The sequence below is a fragment of the Lutra lutra genome, chromosome 2 (genome assembly GCF_902655055.1).
Source record: "Lutra lutra chromosome 2, mLutLut1.2, whole genome shotgun sequence".
NCBI classification, from domain to species: domain Eukaryota; kingdom Metazoa; phylum Chordata; class Mammalia; order Carnivora; family Mustelidae; genus Lutra; species Lutra lutra.
Window position 1 is genome coordinate 98,806,589 of NC_062279.1, and position 17,821 is coordinate 98,824,409.

At 38.5% G+C, this 17,821-nt stretch overlaps 1 protein-coding gene across 1 annotated transcript in view; it reads right to left on the reverse strand.

Annotated features, from left to right (window-relative positions):
- Positions 1-8,086: 8,086 nt before the first annotated feature.
- LOC125094108 (PAT complex subunit Asterix-like) overlaps positions 8,087-17,821 on the reverse strand; it is a 116,124-nt gene continuing 106,389 nt past the window's right edge. The window contains exon 2 of the mRNA XM_047719833.1: positions 8,087-8,356. Within this exon, the coding sequence (XP_047575789.1) occupies positions 8,087-8,356 (270 nt within the window). The remainder of the gene's footprint in view (positions 8,357-17,821) is intronic.

The window sequence follows — 17,821 nt, forward strand, 5'->3', positions numbered from 1 at the left end:
ACATTCCTAATCCCATTCATCTATATTACCCATTCCCCACCCACCTCCACTCCAGCAACCATTAGTTTGTTCTCTATAGTTAAAAAACTGTTTTGGGGTTTGTCTTTTTTTTTTCCTTTGTGTGTTTCATTTCTTAAATTACACATATGAGTGAAATCATATGGTATTTGCTTTTAAAATCTATTCCAGCAAGAGAATTTCAGGCAGAGTATCTTCCCAAATCTGGAGCCAAAACACTATCAGATTTATATTAGTAACTTTTTTTGGATTAGTAGCTTTTTAGTAATTACTGAATGTTAAACTATTGGTTAGAGCCCCAAATTCTGTCATGGATATTTCAAATGACATTTTAACACAAAAACTAATAAAACAAGCAAACAATATCCATAAAAATTAATCCAGAGAAAATAGGTGATATTTTCAAATGAGAAAGCAAAAGAAAACAACATATACACATATGGTCTTAGTATTTCCTTATTTTAAGAATGCAGTCATAGACACAAGAATAAGGAAATAATGACAAACATCATGCATAACACATTTTAGTATTCTGGTATGCATTGTCATAAATTATATTGAGAAAAATCAGAGAGAATAAAGCAGTGTTTGTACTTTTGATGCCAGAACATTATCAATATTTTAACAAGCCTTAGAATAATTTTGTTAGAATAGTATATGATACTCACATGATAATCTGAGAATGACTGCTATCCATACAGTTCTCATTTATTCACACAAAAAAACATTTTTTAGCGTATATTATATACCAGAAACTTTGCTGGGTATTGGGGGTACATTGGTCTGTAGTATTATTAATTTCATGGGAGAATAACAGAAGATGACAAAAATAAATGATGGAATTTGGAACCAGAATGGTGGCTTGGAATGAAAAGAAATTGGAGGGGCGCCTGGGTGGCTCATTGGGTTAAGCTCTGCCTTCAGCTCAGGTCATGATCTCAGGGTCCTGGGATTGAGCCCTGCATTGGGCTCTCTGCTCAGCAGGGAGCCTGCTTCCCCCGCTCTCATATATATATATATCAAAGTAGTCATACAAATAGCCTGATGAAGTTCTGGAATCTTTCCCATCCCAAAGTGAGCCAACCATAGTTCTGAAAAAAATATTTATTCTAACTAAAAGTAAACTTGTGAGAGTAGTGCAGCTCTTTAGAGCACAAACATACCCCAAACTGAGGAAATTAGGATTGGTCTGATTCTGACAGATATTGGGGAGGGGTGGACAACAGTTATTTTGTTGATTTATCTCCCAAATCCCCTTACAAATTCTAAAAACGTTTGTAACAGCATTGTTTCAACAGGTCTTCTAGTGATGTCTTTTAGACCCACCCATGAGCAGTTTGGTGGGAGAGGTTTGGCCTGAGGAGCTACTGAATTGCCTGAATTGATACCATTTAAGGAGTATTACTGAGTATGGATGTACTGATCAAAGTAAGGACTTCTGTTAGAGCATCATAAAGGTGTAAAAACATTATCCAGTCTTTCCTCCTGAAGTTAGTCTATACTGTTAGCAAACCCCCTTTGTGCATCTACCATCTACCTGTTTAAATGTGAAAGACAAAGAGGAAATACAAGAGAAATGGCTGATTACTTAACGTAAGATATATACCAGTGAAAACACACTATTGTAAAAGCAACAACAAAAATCTATCCAGATAAAACTGGAGTCAGGTTAAGTGCTCTTCCTAAATTGAATATTACCTGTTCTCAATGACAAGTCTGGAGGTCAGTGGTGACAATGTATCTAAAAGGGAAATTACCCAATATTGACGTCCTATGCCAGAAACCATAAAACTTATGGTCAACAGTCTGGTCAGTTTTCACTCTCAGTGGGGCAATTATTGAGAGTAAAAGATAAACCACTGGGATGTAATCCTGTGTGTGGAATTAGTCTGTGGGTTAGTTTCCTCCCACCCTCACCCCTGGACTGACCATGTAGTGCTGAAAGTCTCTGGGTCATATGTACACTCAGACCACCCCACCATCTCAAAATCAGTGCACACACTGTGGCATACTTTTCTGTCTTCTGGTCCTACAACTGCTTCCTGTGGGTGACAGCAAGTAAGTAACAGGACAAGCTGCCTAGAACACTTTAGTTCTCAAAGTCTACAAACTGGCAAGAGGTGGGTAAGGGTTAGGGCTTCCTCCAAGTTGCAGTAAAGGATTACTAGCACAGATGAATCAATGTGAATATACTTATATGTTTTAATAATCATGTTGATCTAACCAAAATCAGCAAGAACAACTCTTTAATTCGTAAATAGCATCCCAGAAATTCTCAAATAAGCATATTCAAATTTACATATTAATGAAACATCGAAAAAGTACTCTTTCTTTAGCCTTATTTATTTGTTTATTTATCCCATTCCTGAGCTTCTTCTAGAATGATTTGTTGCCACATCTTAAGGTGGTCTCTATCACTTCTCTATCTCTGCCTCTGTCTCTCTCTCAATGTAGTCCATACCAGTTCTTTCATAGTCTCAAAGTGTTACCTAATTCTGTGTCAAAATTATGCTTGCATAGTTTGCATGTCTTTATGTAATAATATAATAACTGCACGTTTTTAGGATATGGAGAATGCTGTAGACTGCCTTTCTCTTGCCTACATGCTGTATCCTTGGTGAAACTCTCGTACAGTTTGGTGTACAACTTTGGTACTAGTGTGTACAAAATGTTCTGCAATCAAAAATCACACACACAGAAACTGTTGATTACTTTCCAGTATATCTCACACTCAACAGTTGGTGTTAAACTAATCTCTGTTTTTCCAGTGTCAATGTATTATGTCCTGGTTTTAGTTTCAAAGTTTTCCTCAGATTACTAAATGTACATTTTCTAGTATACTAATATATTTTCTTGTGAATTTTACTCTTTATTTTGTCTAACCAAACAGGAGCTAACTCCAGCCATGGTCCTTCTCTTAAAAAAAAAAAAAAAAAGAAAGAAAAAAGAACAAATCTTAAATTTTTTTAATTTTCCCCAGAATAATGTTACAAATTTATTTTCTTGGAAGGAGTTTGGACATATTTGAAGATTTCTGAGGCTCTTATAAGTAGTAGTTTCTAAGATGTTATCATTATTTGGATTCATTAAATACATATGAGTACATATAAAATCAAGTTACTTTCATAACAATTTTAACTAGCTGTATTGGGACACTTTTCAACCAGTTGCACTGGTATCTCACAGAAATCCTATGTGATGGGGCGCCTGGGTGGCTCAGTTGGTTAAGCAACTGCCTTCAGCTCAGGTCATGATCCTGGGGCCCTGGAATCGAGCCCCATGTAGGGCTCCTTACTCAGCAGGGAGCCCGCTTCTCTCTCGCCCTCTGTTTGCTGCTCTGCCTGCTTGTGCTCTCTCTCTCTCTCTCTCTCTCTCTGTCAAATAAATAAATAAAATTTTAAAAAAATCCTAGTGATTAAAATGAGGTTCTAAATAAACAAATAAATAAATAATCAAAATAAAGCCCTAAATAAAACATAATCAGTTCTTTCAAGTGAACATCCATTTTTTAAAAAATAAACTTTTTGTCATAGAACAGTTTTAGATTTACAGAAAAATCGCTATGATAATACAGAGTTTCCATATACCCCACACTGCTTCTAGTATTATTAATATATTACAGTAGTATGCTATATTTGTTATAATTAATGAACCCATACTGTGACATTATTAATAAAAATCCATACTCTGGATATCTAATTTTTACCTAATATCTGTTTTTTGGTTCCAGAATCCCATTTACTTCTCAAGTGTCCTCGGGCTTTTCTTGGCTATGACAGATCATCTTTATTTTTTACTAACATCCAAATGTACAGGTATATTTAGTCACAGCTAACATTAAACCCTTTCAAAAACTGAATAGCTCGTGAACAATATTTCGTCGATTGTAGCCCAACAATATAAACTGACAACTTCAGGGAAGATCAGAGGATGCTTTCCTTAGGAACCTGAGGTATAAAGAAGGTACGCAATTTGCCCAAGGCACACCCTGAGTGACAGAGAGGAGATTTGCGTTTATGTAAGTCTGAATCCAAACACATGCTTTTCCTCTATATTAATCAGCTTTTACAGTGACGATAAAATGATCTCACTATAACTTGTAATACTTCAGTTCAAAGATGTAAATGCGTGGATAGCTTCTGTCGATCATTCCCTCTTCCCAGAGGTCGTCTATTCCTTCACATGCTTTGTAGGACGCCACTCCTCCGTTTTTCTCTTGGCTCACTAGCAACTCTTTCTGTCTTCCAAACTTTTTGTTCTCGGAAGGTCCCAGGCTTTAGTACCTTGACTTATTCATATTAAACACTTATTCCTTTGGGGAACTGTCTGCCATCTTTTGGCTTTAAAATGATTTGTGGACTAATGGCAACACATTTATATATACATTTTGGAGCTCTGCCCTGAACTCTGGACTTCTAGACTCAAGTGCATACTTAGTATCTCTAGTTGGATGTCCCATAGACAGCTCACATTCAACATGTCTCAAGTTGAACTCCTAAGTCTGTCCCCAGCCTCGACAAAATTACTCCATTTTAGTCTTCGTCATATTAATGGCAATTCTGTCTCACAGTTGTTTAGACTCAGGTGCTTAGAATCCTCTTATTTTTCTCCGTACCTCACATCTAAATTATTCGAAAATTGGTTTGGCTCTACCTTCAGACATTTCCAGAATTAGGCCATGCCTAAGCATCTCTGCTGCTACAGCTCGCTCCACGGCTAAATGGCTAAAAAACTGGTGACCTAGGGCTATATTTATAATATGACCTAACTTGCAATTTGAAAATGAGAAGAGTTTTGTAACTGACAGGCCCAGGATACATGAATTGAGATTCTTAGCAATGGAGACAACCATGAACACAGCAAACAGGAAGAGGGGTAATTTAGGAGACAGAAACTATTTAAAATTAATGTTTTAATTGTTTGAAGTTGATTATTATATACTTTTAGATTATCAGCTAGGATTTCGTTTACATGTCCATATAAAATATTACAATTCACATGTTTTCCTTAAACTCAGCAAAATGTAGAAGGTGTCCTGACTTAGAGCAAGTCCGCACCATTCAGGGGTTTAAATAAGTGATTTTTCTAATGTAGAAATGACCCCCTTTAACCCTAGCTAGTGATAACATAGATTTGGTGTCAGAGGAATAAATGTCTTACAGAGAGAAGGGTGATACCTGTCAAGCAGAAATTTGGAACAACAAGTAGGTTAAAATGGCACTGGTAGCAAAACAGAAATATCTTGGCCCAAGTCAATGGTTATCATTTCGTTCAGCACGGGAAGCCACTAGAATGGTGGCTGAGGTTACTGAAGCTGTGAGGCCTCATCTGGTTAGTTCTGCAAGAGAACATTAATAGGACCCAAGGAGATTAGTCAGCCATAATTGGTCCCTGCTTAAAAGAAGGACTTAAAGATGCTGGAGCCTCTATGATTCCACTGATGCATGCTTATGTTTAATTGTTCTTTTAATGCTTCTGAAGAGGGGTGTTGGGAAAATCCATGTTATGTTAGTACTGACATTTGTATCAGCATCTCACTTTTTCTGTTGTGTCTTTGAAGAAATCACAAAAACTGTAAAGCCAATTATGTGTTTCCCTATCTCTAAACAAGACCAGCTGAATCATTTCAGACAGAATGTAAATATATTCTAAAAAGAATCCTAAGTAAGCGATTCCATCCTGGACAACCATGACATCATATAATAGAAACTTAATAAATATTGAATGATTCATAACCAACAAACTTCAACATCAGGAAATGTTTCCTCATTGCTATCTTAGTCTCTCCTATGTTATTTTCTCATATTATGATCTCAGTAAATGTAGAGAATAGCTAGCCATCAATCTCTGTATAATATCTGTTCTGTACATGAAGACTATTATTAAATTTCCTTCATGATTCTCAAACCTTCCTAGCCTTCTCTTCTGTAAGCTAAATAATTCATTTCCCTTTTTATTTTAGTCTTGTCTGAGTTTCTTGCATCAGTCAGGAGGAGGAGTCACAGGGGATTTTAAACCCAATATTCCTTAAGTATGTTAAGAGTAATGAGAAAACGGCATGATAACCAACAGAAATTTTCAAAGAAATTGCCAACATCTGAATAAAAATGTTATAATTCAAGTTTTCTGCAAGACACAGAAGGAAAGAGGCTCAATGAGGGAGAATAAATGGTTTGTGCTTAGTCTATATTCTTTAAATACATATGCCCCAGTTCCACAGCTCCTCAGCACTCCTAAAATCTTAGGTTCCTCTTTAATACTTGCTAATGGGTCACTCTATAAAATGACAAATGCTTTGGAATCTTCTTTGTATAAACAATTCTTCCCTGAAGACTAGAAAGAAGAAAAAATAGTTCATAAATTCCTGATGGCCTCAGAGAAGAGAAATCTTGAATTCCATTCAGAGAAATTAAATATAAAGAATGCAAGCTCTTTATCAGTCTGACATTCACATTCAAAGGAGCAAGACATGTAAATTATTTACTTACGAAAAAAAGTTCTGCTACTGAATTTTGCCCAACATTCCAGTCTCTTATAATACAAGAGAAGGACATCCTGAGCTGGTTTGTGTCATGATGCAATGGTTTCAAGGGAAGTTGTCTTTTCCTCCAAGGGACTGAGAAGAAACCGCTGACATGGCTGAGCTAGTTCCAGAGTGGATACGGAAGCCTGGACAGCTACAACTTCATCTCTGTTTTCATGAAAGAGTAGTACCATCACATGAGAATATCACTAATCAGTCCTCAGATGCTAAGGCGTTCACCTGTCATGGGATTACTCCTAAATATGTTATTTGGATCAAATGTAATAGAGATAGCAATCTCATATCCCTTTCAGACAAAAAGATAAAACTTGGAAAGTTTACCCAGGAGACCTGTCATCATTGCAATTAAATACAAATAATAAAACTCAGTCATTTGCCTCAACTGAAATCCACTGTTAGCCTTTATTTACCATGGCGACTAAAAACAAGGCATTGCCACAAACAAAGTGGCCGTTTAAAAAATGAGAAATACACGTTGAAGTCAACAGTTTCTTAAAATCTGGAGAGGACCTTTCCCTGTGTTGGGTAGGAGGGCCTGTGTCTGCTTGGGCAGGCATATGAAAACAGCAGAGCCATCCTGTGGGAGTCTGTATATGGGACGACCTGTTATCATTCTACATCATCTTATTCATATATTTGGATAGTGGATAGTATCACAGTTCCTTGAGGCATGCGAACAGCATGAAAGCACGTCCAGGTGGCCGACTTGGCGGTGCTGGACTGCTGGAAGGACACGTCGAAGCTGTGCGGACCCGGATAGTCGGTGTTGGAGGGGATGGCCGGAGACGGAGAGAGGGCATCAAAGGTGGAGCTGGGCTGCGCGTACGGCGATGGCGCCGTGACGCTGTTCTGCGCGTGGTCTGTGTTGTAGGGGCTGGTGGACGAGGAGCCGTTCTGGATCTGCTGGTCCATGCTGTTCAGGAGCCCCAGCTTCGTGTACTGTGGCCACATGGGGTCACTGAGGTCCGAGTCCTGCATGCGGATACAGTCCATGCTAATCTCGATCTTGTTTCTTGCACCATTTTCTGATGGCTCATCCACAAAGTTCAAGTCAATGGGCTGAACAGAACATATGGGCTGTTCCAGAAAATCCCAGATATGCTGGAAGACCTCTGGACTGAGGAATTCATTCGTCTGTGTGCTCTGTGACATAGTGGATCGGTAATAGCTTTCTTTCCAAGAGAAATGAGCTGGGGTTTCTACAAAAAAAAAAAGTTTCTACTTTTTTTTTTTCTTTTCAGAATGCAAAGCTTTATTATTAACTGGTTTCAACAAAAGAAATGAGTGGATACATGTAGAAACATGGACAGCATCTCCCCCAGCAGCAGGCAGGATAGGGAAGCAGGCAGGTGGGGGAGGCCTAGGGAATTCTCCTCTGCCCAGCAGAAGTGGAATCCCAGGGAAAGGGTCAGGTTCCCTCCATCCAGCCTCATTCAGAGAAGCCCAGGACAGCAGCTGAGGGCAGGGGCCGAACAGCCAGGGGCCAGGCCTGGGGGAAGGTGTACAGAGTATCCTTGGCTGACATCACCAGGGAGGCGTCATGGGCTGAGGGTTCTGCATATATGACATCACCACGGCAGAGATGGACAGCATGAAGCTACTCATCATCTGTTTAGTGTCCTCAGAGCTCCGGGAGTTGGCAAAGCTGATGAAGGAGCAGTAGACAGCGACCCAAGCGCACCACTTCAGCTTGAGCATGAGGCCACACATGCTGAAGATCATGCCGAGCAGGTTCATGTAGTCCGGTGTCGGGTCGTCCAAGGCCGGGTTACACTCGCTCGGTGGAGTGTATCTCTTTGGAGATAGAGCCAAACAAAACCCATTGACTCAAATGGTCTGTATGCATCTCAATTTTAATTTATGTCTTTGTTTGCAGTCTGACTTCAAGAGTGATAATCAAGGTTTTGAGGAAATTTTCAATATTGTTATTAGAGAGACACTGAATGGATAACTGGTTTTCTGCAAAGCATATTTTCCCTAAGGACTACACTCACGCTAGTTAATCAACTGGCAAACAAGACACCTAGGGTTATCTCTTTACTGCCCTATTTGCCCCATCAATAATGTACAGACTGTCATTAAGAAGTCATTCCTCCCTTCTGGGCTGAATTTTGAGAGGTGCATCATGTGGGAAAAAAATAGGAGTTATAGTGTGAAAACTATGGGTCACAGTGTAATCTCAGATACATGCTGTGCTATTCCGCAGACAGTCCATCAAGATATGTTCCAAGGCATGCACCAGCGCATATAAAAATATATAGGCTGAGACCACCAAACTCATTTCATTAGGACCTTCCAAGGTTAACATTATAATCATGCTTCAGGGCATAAACCAATTGCCAGCTGAGCTCCGAAAGACATTTTTACTTCTGTGGGAAGACTGTCCCCAGTGGGTTAGTTGCAGTACAAGAACATTTTACCTTTTGCAAATATTTCTGTAGCCATACCAAAATGTCTCTCTTATCTTTTATTTTTAATCTTACAAATTAAAGCTCAAATCATCAAGCAATACTGGCTTTAAATAATTCCAACCAGAGGCTTTTTTCTTTTTCTTTTTTTTGGTTATTGTTTCCTACATTTCCAGTTAGTAATGTATATTTTGTTGGTGTATTTGTTTTATTTGCTAACAAATTTACATGAGAACTATGTTATAGGATTCATTATAACCATCTCATATTGGAAAGTTTCTTTACGAACACCACAAGTACTATCAGTAGTTATATTAGAATGTGACAGATAAAATAAGATTTTATTTATTTATTTGAGAGAGAGAGAGCATGAGTAGAGAGGTTGGGGAGAGGAAAAAGGAGAGGCAGACTCCCCGCTGATCAGGGAGCTCGACCTGAGGCTCAATCCTAGGACCCTAGGATCATGATCTGAGTCTAAGGCAGATGCTTAACCGACTAAGCCACACAGGTGTCCCTAGAATGTAATGGTTTCTATTGCCCAGAATGGTGTCTGATGTTTAGCACCAAAGGCTGGATACTGCTTTAGGGTGGTAGATCTCTGATGATTCTGGTCACTCACCTGTTCAACAGCGTAAAAGACACACGTGTGATCCCCATCATTAGTTCCTACTTATGGCACCTTGCACAGCGGTGTGTGCATTGAAGTCCTTCTTGTAGTAATACCCTCCAAATATTCAGCTCCCATTCATTACAGAAGTATTCCCAAGAAGGGAGGTGAGGGAACAAGAGTTTTGGCTCCACGTACAGTAAGACAGTAGAGAGAAGGGATTTGAACATTAGCATGCCCTGCTGGTGCTCTTTTAATAGGATTTGCCTAGAATTTCCTGCTCATCACTTGTTCCTATTGATAGGTGTCTTCTTTCTTCTCAGTCTAGAACATAGAAATTATTAGACACATTCAGAAAAAGTTAATGACTCTTCACCAGTGATTTCTGATCTGCCAGTAATGCTATCACTGAGAAGTCATAGTCCTTACATTTGCTTTTTAACTATGTAGGAGATGTAATGTACCTCCACAGAACCTGCTTTTGTGTTTCACCATCTTGAAAAATCACCTAGAGCCCTGTAGTTAATGACATCAGCAGAGTCTATCTGCTGAGGCAGTAAAGCTTTGACCCAGATCGCCTGGATTCAAAACCCACCTTCACCACTTAATTAGACAATTAGTTAACTTTTCTTTGCTTCAGTTCCCATCCCCCCACCTGCCACATTTGGGGGTCAAGCACGAGATCAGTGTAAGGATTACATGAGCTCATTCAGAACCGTTCCTGGCATATACTAGATACTCAATAAGAATTTATTGAATAAATCCATGTAAAGTGCCTATAGTAAATAGCTCATTTATTTTTCTACCGTTTTTTTTTTTTTAATCATTATATTAGTAATCTTGGCCTTATTTGGAGATAGAGCCAAACAAAAGTTACCACTCTGATTGACAAACCCTGTCTTGAGCAGTACACATCAGACATCCTAGAATTTCAGAGCAGGAAGGTTCCTTTAGGGGGAGAATGTCAAATTGCCTAAAACTAATTTACTTAAAATCAATTGGTGTAATAATCAATTTGCCTAAGGACACATTCATCTGAAATGTTCATTTACCAAATATACAACTTTTCATTTGTTCTAAAATAGTGTTCTCTTAGAGGCATTTCCATAAACTCTCATAGTAACTATTTTGCCTACTATTGAGGGTTTCCAAGACATTTCACCTAAGACAAAGTTTTAAAATAGGTTAAAAAAATACACGAGACCTCAAAAGTGCTTAGAGTAGCATCTTTGTATATATGAAATGCTAATCTATGACAGATTTTTATTAGGAATATGATTATTAGGCTAATGGGTGCTTTGGAGGCTTAGACATTAGAAGAATTGGTTTTAGGTGAACAGACCACAGATCCCTTAAAGGGTCGGGGTGTGAGAGCAGCAGCCGCAGTTTGTGCTCCTGTCATTTTGGTGACTTCTCTCTGTGACTCGACTCAGCTCTGTCTTGACCTGCTGCCAGATCTAGCCTGACAGTTTTCAACTTTAGATCCATGACAAATTTCCAGATCTAGAGCCTGCTTGCCCACCTTGGTTGACCCTATGACAAAGTAGCAAATCTATATCCACACAGACTTGACATGGCTACAGAAATCCATTTTGCCCTTCTATGAACTCACAATGGTACACATAATTTAATAGAATGGCTTTTCATTTTACTTGTTTTGATAATATGTATGTTACAGTACCTATCTCCTCTGATAATAGGTATTTTTATCATCTGTTCTCCTTAAAAATAGGAAAAGGTAGTTAGAAGGCAGAGGTATGCAGAGCATGCCTAAGAAAAGCATGTATGAAAGACTATTCCAAAAGTATGGGGGATACATATAGTTTCCACAAAAAGGAATCCTGAGAAGTGTGTGAACTCACGGTACCTCTTCTAGTGTGTTGGTTAACACACTAACCCCTACTTTGAAATCAGTTTTACTTCCATTGATTCCAGCTCTTATGGGGAAAACTCAGTTCTCTGCCATTGCTACTTCATAAAATTCTTCTCCAACCGTACAAGTACTACAAAAAGCAAGGAATTGATGCTTTAATGAGAATGAATACATTTTTTTCTGAACTCCACATGTAAAGTAGAACATGCAAGGTGCCCAGAGCTTGTTGAAAGTTCTGTCTGCCTGTTTCATGATGTGAGTGTGTCCGTCACGTCATGTAGTCACTAATAGTGTGGAAAGTGACATCTGCCAGCCAGTAATGGTGGTCATACCTCACTGCTGCTCCAACTGCTCACAGTCCAGTTCAGCCTGCCACCCTGAGCTCTAGCCAGCTGTCAGGACTGTCACAGCTGCCATCTTATTTACTGCCATAAGCTTTCTTGGCATGGTAGACCCAGACACTGCTGAGATGGCGCCTGTCATTGGCTGTAAAAGGCACAGAGACGAAAGACTCCAAGGAACCCCGGGAAGGTGCAACATGTTCAAACCACCTGACAGTGGAACCAGTCGGCACTGAGGTCTCAGAGGTTGTTCTTTGTTGACTGATAAGATAGGACAAGGCACAGTAGGCCTTCCAGAACTCCTATTCAGAGCTGTTTTAATTGAATGTGTCACTGACAAGGGACAATCACTTGGGCTGTGGCATCTATTCCAAATGAAACAATTGTTTTAAAGTAATTGGTTGACAGGAAGCCTGGCAGCCACTGAGGTTAAGGGACATGCATTGCTACACGAGGAGACAGAAAACGTGCTCCCTATAATGGCCACACATAAGATTTTAAACCTTTCCCTTTCCCTCTTATGAAAGAGTCCTTTCAAGACTCTGTTTGAAGAAATGTGGAACAATTTTAGGGACGGCACTTTGCTTCCCATGTTTTTTACACACGTAAGAGACTCATTCTCAGCTTGTTTTAATTATATATCTAGTCACAACAATTTGTAGTGGATTTAATTGGAAAAAAAGTGCAGAGGGTTAGTTTGTCTCTGAATTTCTTTTCAGATCTTATTGTTAGCACCTCCTGATATAAGACTGCAATTTGCAGAGTAGGACAGAAGGTCGATTACACCAGCCAGTTAGCACAGATTGAGCCACATTTCCCCAGTAGATACACCATTTCTTAGGAGAACAGCTCAGTCAGCAAGAGCCAAAAGCATCTAAGCTAGTGCTGTCTGTCCATTTAACACATGTATGCAACCACAGAATATATAGCACATTAGAAAGAGAAGAGATTAAGAGCATCTGCCTTTGGCTCAAATGATGATCCGAGGGCCCTGGTATCGAGTCCCACATTGGGCTTTCTGTGCAGTGGGGAATCTGCTTCTCCCTCTCCCTATGCCCTCCCATCCTGCTCATGCTTGCTTCTTCTCGTGCTCTCTCTCTCAAATAAATAAATAAATTCTTAAAAAAAAGAAAGAGAAGAAATTATATACTCTAACCCACAATCATTTTATATACTCACAATCATACCATACACTCTGGACAAGATTGTGCCCCATTATAATGATAAAGAGAGCCAACATTATTATATTGTACAAAGTATTTCACATATCTCATTTGACCCTTACACTATTTGAAGTAGGAATTATTTTTAGCTATTTTATATATAGGGGGACGATGCCCATTTATATGGCCATGTATGAGGGATTAATACAAGGCAGTGTTTTTTTACTCCAAACCCCACTTATATGACCATGTAAGTGGGATTAATATGAAAGCAATATTTTTTACTTGGTCATAATTTTTCTAACAATACAATGGATGACTCCATCTCTAACCCTCTTCTATTTTTCTATACTGAATATGTTCTCCCTGTGAAATCATATGTAGCCTAAAATTTAAGTAAAATATGAAAATAAGGAAAAAGAGGGAATCATCCTTTCTCTAATACCTTCTTTTGTGAACTGGAGTTTCCACAATGAGTCGCCAACCACATAAAGCCACTAGGGTGGTTAAGCATGCATGTTCTCAGTGATATTCCACAGACTTGAACCACAGCTCTTGACCCCTATAGCTGTATGAACTTGGAAAATTTACCTGCTTCTTTATGTCTCAGTTTCTTCATCTCAAAAAGAGGATTCATTCCTTCATTCATTCTTATATTCATTCAGCAGGTTTTATGCACTTACAGTATGTGGCACACTGTCCCCAGGCCCCAGGAATATACCAGGGAACAGGCCAGGGAAGATAGTTAACAAATAAATAATAGATATATTCATTTGGTAGCAATGGCTGTAATGAAGAAGGAGAAAGTAGATTAGAGGACAGAAAGTGATGGTAGGACACGGAAAAGGGTGCTATTTTACATAGAACAATCAGGGAAGGCATCTTTGTTCAAAGAACTGTCTGTGGGAGGGAATCCTGTGAAGAGAACTCCAGGCGGAGGTAAGAACAAGTCTACAAGCCTAAAGCAGAAGCATGTATATGTGTATTCATGGAAGAGCAAAGAGGTATGTCAAAAGCAGAAGGAGACAAGTGGAGGAAACAGGTAGGTTAAGGAGTTAACCAGTGGTCACTCAGGTAAGGTATGATGGCCTTTATAAAGACTTCTGATTTCATGATTTAGGTCTAAGTGTGATGGGAATCAGTGGGTGCCTCTGAGGCATGGGGAATGTCATTCTGACAGCTGTAGGAAGAATAGACTGTAGGGAAACAAGGGAAGAAAAAAAAAACAGGAAGTAGTTTCCAGTAATCCTGGAGAGAGAAGATCACACCTGGAACAAGGGCTATTGCCAGGGAGGTGGTGAGGAGAGATTGGATTCCTCACTGATGAACTAGACGAATGGTGGAAGGGAAAGATTAAACCTGTGTGATGGCAGTGTGATGGCATCTGGCCTGAGCTATTGGGGAAGAGGTGGCCCCAGTCACTCAGCTGCGACACATTAGGGGCAAACAAGTTTTAGGGGAATTAAGAGTACCTACCTCATTGTGAAAATGAAAGCATTCAGTATAAAGCCTGTCCATAATTAAGCTTCAGTGAACATCAGCTATTGTTGTGATTATTACCATCATCATCATTATTATTACTAATTAACCAAGTCCTATTAATATTTCCTAAATAGCTCTCAGATACATACTTTCCTGTCTGTGTTCACTGTTTTACCTTGGTTTAAGCCCTCATTTTCTGGTAGTTAGATTCTTGTAAGGGCCACCTGAGTTTCCTGCTTCTAAACTGGACTATGTACTATATTTAATCTGTTTTCTTTGTGTCAGGCAGAATGGTCTTTGGAATATATAAATCTGACCATATTTCTTCCTAGCTTAAACACATCAGTGGCTCTCTATGGCAAAAGAAAGAAGCTGTGACTCCTTAATGATCTGGTCCCTGATTACTTCTTAGCACTGTCCTGTTTTTTTCAATATCTGGTGATATCAAAATGTTTGTGGTTCCCGAACATTATAAGTGTTGGGTACCTTTGGCCATGTCATTTACCTTGCCTGGAACACCCTTTTAGTCTCAATGTATCTTGCAAAAATTTGATTCTTCTGTTTAAAGCATTTTGAAGCATTTTATAAATGCTTCCCAAGAGAGGTTCCTTCACACTGTCCCATATCGTTACATAGTTCTGTCATGACAAATAACATACATACAGACAGAGGACTTTAACAGGTATGTGTATGTTTATCTCTCCTACACAGTTGTAAAATCCTTGATGGTAAGGATAGGTCTTCTCTACCTTTGAGTGAATATATGTGTACAGTACTGACAAATATATATCCACCCAGATTTTTGTAACCTAGCCCAAATGGTTTGTGAAAATAGGGTTTCTCTTCATCACTCCTGGGTTTTAGATGCCAGAGATCGAGAGTGGAGCAAAACTGTATCTTCTGTGCTCTATGGCCTTAAGACAGGTTTTAGGGTTTTACCAGATTTCTTCAGTCTATTATGAATTTTCCAATAACATGGTGGCTATTAACATTAGTGATTTGTGATAAATTTGAAAACAACTATAAAAGTGACTGTGAAAATAAGACATTTTCCTTTGCCTCAGTTACTATTGCGTTTTATCACGCCTTTTTGTTACCTAATGTATTTGTCCTTCTATCTCTCAAACTATTCATAGCAAACTAGCCTCTTTGTAGAGATTTCAAGATCATTTTTGCCTTGGATCTTTTACATTTCTGCTATTTTGAATATTCTTTCCTGTTTTCTGAGACTGTAGGACTACCATATGCAATATATGAGTCACCTCTGAGGTCTGTTCATTCACTCTGATTTGAATTGATAACTCCTTTCCCTGAGGTTATAATATTATCTGTACAATTTCCACTGGATTCTAAATTTGCATGGTTTCATGTTATTTTTATAAATTTCATTTATGCATTTTTTTCTTTAAATAGCTTTTAATATCCTCATTTGAAAATACTGTCACATATCCCTTTTGTGTCTCTCAAAGCCCATGGTACAGTTCTGACCTCAGTACAGGTGTTCAATAATAGATGTTCGAGTGAAAAGAACATTTAAGTGTGATGATCAAACCCATAATTATAATCACTCCAAGCTTACATTAGTGGACTAGTGCATGATTTCAAGTGGAATATCTTTTCGAGGCTCTCAAGGCAAAAGGTAATAAATACTTTATTTGCTTTCACCTACAACCATATCTAGGAAAATGAACTAAATTAAAACTTAAAATTTGATCATCAGTAGTCTTTATTTTAGAGTCAAAATAGGGGATTCTATTTGGAAAAGAAAAGCAAAACTCATTTCTTCTTCAATTTTATAAGAATAATAAACTATAGGTGATGTATTACCGTGAGGGAATGAGGAAGCAGTTTTATTAGATATTCCAATTTACTCTTTTTTTTTTTAATTTTTTTTTAAATTTTATTTATTATTTATTTTGACAGAGAGAGATCACAAGTAGACAGAGAGGCAGGCAGGCGGAGAGAGAGAGAGAGAGGGAAGCAGGCTCCCTGTCGAGCAGAGAGCCCGATGCGGGACTCGATCCCAGGACCCTGAGATCATGACCTGAGCCGAAGGCAGCGGCCTAACCACTGAGCCACCCAGGCGCCCCCCAATTTACTCTTTCAAGAAACATGGACCCCACCTGAAAAGAGTTGGCTATAATTTTATTTAAGTAGTACAAGTGCCAACATCTTGATGGCCAAACCAAGTGGACCTGAAGGCTAGGGACCTTAGCACAAACTATACCACCTCTGTTCTCCGGGAATTACCAGAAAAACAAATAATTAGGGTTAAGAGCTTTCAAGGACCCAGTGAAATCAATTTTGTCATCATAAATCCAGTATATTATTTAACTGTGTTCCATCTTTGGTTTCCACTATTGAAACAAATTTTCAGAGGAAGATTTGAAAGTATTTCCAGTTGACACATATTAAAACATGAAATAAGGGAACATACCCCTTTTATAGTACACAGTGTAAGAACAGTTTCCACTGCCCATGTAATAGCTAGTGTACAGGTTTCTCATTAGACAGTTTCACCCTGGCTGAACAGACCCACCCTCCATTACTTCTTTGTCAAAGAAATTTTAAAAATGAAAGCCCAGGACAGAGGTCATTTTAAATGGATTAAAACAGTCACAGTTGTTCCAAGCAACTAGGGAAGACATGTAGCAAATTTTATTCCCCTTCATGTTATTTTTTCTTGAGATAACTATTGGCAAGTGGTCAGCCTGTCATGACAGAGTCCAATTAAAATTATATATCATTGTAAGTTTTCTTCTTTCTGATGTCAATAATGGAGATCCTTCAGATAGCCCTTTGATATCCACTCCTGGGCATTTTAATTTCCTGACAAATCTATCATCTGAAATTTGCCACCAGGAATAGTCAGTCTCTGAGCAGTGATAAAACAACACAAATCCTGGTACTTCTCATAGCACTGGAACAAAGAGACAATCTGTACAGATATTACTGTGGCACTGACTTCTTATAACCTTACCTATGTCTGTGTATCAGAGGACTATAGGAATGAAATTCAGCCATGGATTTGATAAACTTATGAAGGAATGTATGAATATATGATATCTAGACCAATATTTCCATATCTTCAGGATCTCCCTGATCTCTCAAATTCTCATTATGTTGTTATAAATCTCTTATACATATTTTGACTATGTAAACAATAAAATGTTTATTCACTGACACAGAAAAGCATAATTTCCTACAGATTATATTGAGAATGAGTGGAGAGATTTTGAAGTGGAAAAATTACTAACAGAGGTCAAAATCACAAATTTTGAGAGTTAAGAATTTACTGTCTTTGCAATAAGTATGTATCCAATTAAACAAAATTTAATATTTTCCCTTGGAATAAATAGAAATACTTGGGATCTGATGGTAACAG